This window comes from Xenopus laevis, chromosome 2L, assembly GCF_017654675.1.
Source record: "Xenopus laevis strain J_2021 chromosome 2L, Xenopus_laevis_v10.1, whole genome shotgun sequence".
In the NCBI taxonomy this organism is placed as follows: Eukaryota; Metazoa; Chordata; class Amphibia; order Anura; family Pipidae; genus Xenopus; species Xenopus laevis.
In genome coordinates, this window is record NC_054373.1 from 114670094 (window position 1) to 114675650 (window position 5557).

Below are 5557 nucleotides of genomic sequence, written 5' to 3' on the forward strand. Positions count from 1 at the left end.
TGAGCCATTAGAGATATTATGACTAAGTCGCATGATACACCTAAGCGGTTGTGCATTAACGTTAAGCAATAAAAGCTCCATCACGGGACCATAGCACCATCTTTCCACACTCGTCTCTTTTTATTTTATCGCTGTTACGGACGCTTAAACCACGTAGCCCAAGAAACAGCTCGTAACTATGGCAACATCTTTTCCGCGTACGATATTCAGGACGTAATAGGCGTCTGGACGTCGACCCGGAAACGCATTCGCGGCGTTTGAGGTTACTTCACTCCCACAATCCTTTTCTACTTCCTTTCTGCCATAGTCCTTGATTGAGTGAGTATGGACTAATGTAACTGCTCTAATTCTATCTGTAACCATCCTCGCTCTGTGTTCTTCGGACACCTTCATTTCTACCCGGGCTTGTGTGTTGGATTTGAGGCACCAACTCGGTGTCATTATTTGAGGCTTGATAGAAAATAGATCGCTCTTTTTTACTATTTAAGCCGAGGCGGAAGGCCGCAATACAGATGTTAGCGATACGAGGCAATATGGCATTGCATTAAAGTCGTCAAGTAAAGCCATGTTATTACAGTGCCACTGATCCACTCCACTGGCATCTTATTTCATGTTTCCCTTTAGAGTGAGGGGGGATAAGAAATCCAGGACTGGATCATTAGCCCTCTAGTGACATGGGGTTGCTTGATGTGTCTGATGACTTGTACTGTGTATTCTTCTGGCTGCTGCAGGGAATAAACCTTAAATGTGGCGTCAGGGGATTATTGTAGCAGCAGTTCCCATTCAGTTATACTATAAGAATGTGTCCTTGTCAAACTGTATTGGCTACAAAGTGTTGTCCTTTAGGCTCCTATTGATTTAAATCCTTTTATTCCCCCGAATCCAAAAGAATCTCCCACTTGATCCCGTCTCATACTTTGTCCTTGCTCTGGAAAGCAGAAGCTACATTTCAGTGTCACTTTTCTCACGACTGTCATTTTCCTCTTTTCAGACAAATGGCGCCAGCAAAGAAGGGTGGTGAGAAGAAAAAGGGCCGCTCTGCCATCAATGAGGTGGTGACTAGGGAATACACCATCAATATTCATAAAAGGATCCATGGAATGTGAGTGTTTATTTGCTTTCTATTAAAACCGTGTGCATGGATATAGCGGCTCACTGTTTGGGCCATCAACATTACCAGCATTGGGTTCACGCTGACTGCCACATACATTTGTCTAAGGACAGAGACACGTGTGAAGATTCGGGGAGCGTCAAATTGCGACTCATCTCCCCAAACTGCCTTCCCACTGACTAGAATCTAAATCGCCGGCAGAGTGGAACTTGGAGAAACTACGAGCGACGTAGCACAACGAAGCGCTCTGACTGCCATCCCGCCGTCGATTTAGATTCTAACTGGCGGGAAGGCAGTTCGGGGAGATTAGTCGCCCGAAGATGAGGCAATTTGTCGCCAGACGACTAATCTCCCAGAATCTCCACGTGTGTCTCTGCCCTAAAGGTTTTGACACCTCAACAGATCACTTATAGCATGTCAATATTATATCATTCAAGTTCTTAAATATTTTCTTGTAAGTTTATTTTTTTTATGGCTTTTTTTTTCTACACCATGATAGGTTATCATTTACAAATAAGCTTTGTTTCTAGCTAAATAAAATATACACTTATTTGGACAGGGCATTTGTTATTTCTGTCAGCAAACATTCTCCACTCCATTGTATTTTTTTTTCTTCTATTAATAAGCTTTGTTTTTTCTTTGTTAGTGGCTTCAAAAAGCGTGCTCCAAGGGCTCTTAAAGAGATCAGGAAGTTTGCAGTGAAAGAAATGCGCACTCCTGATGTTCGTATTGATACTAGACTGAACAAAGCAGTATGGGCCAAAGGTATCAGGTAAGTCTCGGACAAGACAGCCTTGTATATGAAAAGGTGGTTTTTGCAAGATAGAGCACCACAATCAGACTTCTGCACACCACTTACTGGTAGACACCGGTACTCCTCAATTCATGGAGACTCCAAGACCGATATAGCCCATGACTATCTCCCTATATCATTTGAAGCCGTATCTATAGGTGCTTAGCTGGATGGGATAAGCCGACACTTTCCTATATCATAACGTTTTAAGTGATAAACATTTTCAATTTAGTAAAACTTGCTGAAGGTCGAGTTAACTATATCCATATTTTTATAATACAAAATATAGCTATAGTACAGACTATAAATATAACCTCACTGTGATCATGCCATGCATCAATTTACAGCTTAGGAAGAGGAGCAACCAGATAATAATGCCAACCGTTATCCTGGGGAAAATGAAAATAGTCTATGCATATTCATCTACTCACAGTATCCTCTGTATTAAATATAAATAATCACAACCACAATAAAATGTACAAACAATACAAGTACGTAGAAAAACAAAACCCACCTAGATAAGAAATGTGCCACAGACAGCCTTGGCCAGAGCCAGCACAATAGACAAAGACTGAATAAGATGCAGAGCCCATAAATAGGAAGTGTTTAGCCAGAAAACACAAATAACACTGTTATAATGTCGGCATTACTATAAAAAAGCCAGGCACAGTATCACATGTTACATTCACCAAGACATCACCTGGGTGCCATAACGTTTTCACATTCCCCATAAGAGAGAGAACAGCATAACTAAAAGCAGTAAGTCATGATATAATATATTAATGCAGCAGAGCAGTAGTATTTGCACATACCCCCAGGACTTCGTCCTCTGAATTGTTTTTCATTATATTTTGATACAAACAAGCAGCCCCTAAGATCCATTTATTTGTGTGCAGTATTGAATGTTTCCTTAACATATATGCATTAATACATTCAACGCTCCCTGTGTGTAATTCTTGATAACCTGTTGTTTTCTAGAAATGTTCCTTATCGCATACGTGTACGTTTGTCAAGGAAACGCAATGAAGACGAAGATTCTCCTAACAAACTTTACACACTGGTCACCTATGTACCTGTCACAAACTACAAAGGTACGTTTTGTTTTGTTATTGGCTTGTCGCTTCTGTAAGAGGATGTTTTCTCTCTATAAACACATTGTTTAGGAAGCCAACTGTTTGCTTTGGCTGAGGTAGAAAAGTTCTGAAAAAGCTTAATATGGGAATTTGGTTTTCAATGTAACCCCCATATGTAATAGCACGTTTTCCCAGGTGCAGTCCCCCATAGCAGCCACTATGGTGTTTTTCAACAGGTGAATTCTGCTTGCTGATAGGTGGTTATATGTGACTAGTGCAAATGATGCCCCTTTTATTGCATTATCCACTTAGAATGTAGTATTTCCAAGCAATCTACTGTGGCCAGCAGATTTCCCACTCAAGTGAGGTTTTGCTCTCCAAAGATTTTTAAGGCATACAAAATTCCTGTGCCATTGCTTTTAATATCCGTGCCATAAAGGTTTTGTGTCCTTGCATCTGACTCTTTCAGGGATGTGTGCATAGAGAAGTTCAGCAATACTAGTCATTTATAGGGGTTGGACTCTGGTTTTTTTTTTTTCAACCCGACTTAACTATGTAAACTCAACTGATTTCTTATGATGTGATCAAACTTGAAACTGACTTGTTGAAATCTATTTAAATGTAAAAGACCTCTGTCTCTATGCAATCGCTGTGATTGTCATGGGAGTACATGGGTAACTTTTAATTGACTAGTTAGACTGACTTGGTAAACTAATGTAATGATAGTTGCCTTCCAGATTGATTTGTATCTTATTGGAAAATACTGAATACAAGAATGTGGGTATGGTGGTTTGCAGGTCCTTTTTAGGGATGGGAATTTGGATTGGCCCTATTCTAGGTGGCCAGATCAGGTTTAATTAGGAAATAGGATTTTTTTTTCTTGCACTTAGTGGCCCTCTGTATAATAAGCTGAGCCTTATCTCTCAGCTTAACAGCTGTGGGAAGGACGCGTTTTGTTCATACAGAGGATGTCTCAGTGGACTGCTGATTTATCTGTGCTAATAAACAAAGCAGGAGGGGACTTTAAGCAAAGTGATTTAGTGTCTGTGGTTAGCCACACTTAAAAAATAACTCGTGAAAAATGGCACAAAATGTGGCGCCTGATCTGTGCGTTAAATGTATACTTCAATTAATTGTACAGTGCTGCAGAATATGTTGGCACATTATAAATGTGTTGATTATTCATTCTTAAGGTGCATTTCTCTCTTTTTAAATTTGAAATAGTTGTCATTTATTGATATAAAAGTAGAAAAAGGTTTTTGGCTGTTCTAGACTCACACCCTGTATGTTCAATTTAGTTCAGCTCCATTTTAATGTCCCAGGTGCTCAGCCACCAGCGTTAACTGTAAAGAGATGGAAAGGCGTCACTTTGGTTAAAAAAAAGGTGGTTTATTGCAACAGGTCACAAACCAACATCACCTGATGCATTTTGGGAGCAACTCATTTAATCACAGGCTTGAAGGAGTTGCTCCCGAAACTAGTCAGGTGATGTTGGTTTGTGACCTGTTGCAATAAACCACCTTCTTTTTTAACTGGAGTGCCGCCTTTCCACCTTTCTGCGAATTTATTTATATAACGCTAGCAATTTACATGCTGCTTTACATTTTTAGGAATGCACCGAATCCAGGATTCGCTTTGGGATGGCCAGGATTCGGCCTTTTTCAACCGGATTCCGCCGAATCTGCCCGGCTGAACAGAATCCTAATTTGCATATACAAATTATTGGTGTGGAGAGAAATCACGTGACGTTTTGTCACAAAACAAGGAATAAAAAATGTTTTCCCTTCCCACCCCTAATTTGCGTATGCAAATTAGGATTCGGATTTCATTGTTCGACCAAATCTTTCGCAAAGGATACGGGGGTTCAGCCAAATCCAAAATAGTGGATTTGGTGCATCCCTATCCTATTTTTTTTATTAATAGTAATTATAATAATTAAACGAGCAAAGGTTACAGAGTAAAACATAGGATCAGTGGGCCCTACTCACAAGATCTTATTCTTGACTGTTATTTCCATTATATTTTTTTAAGTGTAATATGAATAAATGTTGCATTATTTGTTACTAATAAGGATTTTCTGTTTCTTTCAGGCCTACAAACGGTCAACGTTGATGAAAACTAAATGGCGTTTCATTGTGAAAATAAAAAATAAAACTGATAAACCTGTTGTCCGTAGTAATTTGAATATATTTAGAAATCTGTCTGACTTTGGGCACTGCATTTGGTTAGGGCTGTACTTGTACAGAGTCATTGGATCTCAAACAGCTGAGCTTAGTCAGAGAGGAATACTCTTATCTGCTTATATTTGTACAGTCCACCTAAAAGTGATGGGAGGGCCAGTGTTTCAGAACTAAAGGTATTCTACCACCACATCATGGTACTATGACTTTCTTACAACATTTTTTTTAAATGGGTTTTGCACCATTGAGTTAACTTTTAACATGATATAAAGATATTCTGACAATTTCCAATTGGTTTTTATCTGTTTTTTTTACCAGTTTTGCAGTTTCAGCAAATCTGGTTTTAAGGATCTCAATTACCCTAGCAACCATGCACTGAAGGGAATGGAATATGAATAGG

The 5557-nt window shown here is 39.3% G+C and overlaps 1 protein-coding gene across 2 annotated transcripts; it reads left to right on the forward strand.

Moving 5' to 3' along the window:
• Window positions 1–284: 284 nt before the first annotated feature.
• rpl31.L (ribosomal protein L31 L homeolog) lies at window positions 285–5135 on the forward strand. Of its 2 annotated transcripts, none has more exons than XM_018247060.2 (5): window positions 285–318; window positions 992–1102; window positions 1758–1883; window positions 2883–2995; window positions 5068–5135. In XM_018247060.2, the coding sequence occupies exons 2-5, from the start codon at window positions 996–998 to the stop codon at window positions 5097–5099; spliced, it is 378 nt and encodes a 125-aa protein (XP_018102549.1). In that variant the 5' UTR covers window positions 285–318; window positions 992–995; the 3' UTR covers window positions 5100–5135. The 2 variants fall into 2 exon arrangements, with proteins under 2 accessions (XP_018102549.1, XP_018102550.1); XM_018247061.2 differs by lacking the exon at window positions 285–318 and adding an exon at window positions 347–407.
• Window positions 5136–5557: the final 422 nt, after the last annotated feature.

Bases quoted from the DNA above. Each gene is read 5' to 3' on its own strand.
- rpl31.L (XM_018247060.2), top strand. From the start codon at position 996: ATGGCGCCAGCAAAGAAGGGTGGTGAGAAGAAAAAGGGCCGCTCTGCC. The intron at 1,103-1,757 runs GTGAGTGTTTAT...TTTCTTTGTTAG, and splicing joins CATAAAAGGATCCATGGAAT to TGGCTTCAAAAAGCGTGCTC. The intron at 2,996-5,067 runs GTACGTTTTGTT...TGTTTCTTTCAG, and splicing joins ACCTGTCACAAACTACAAAG to GCCTACAAACGGTCAACGTT.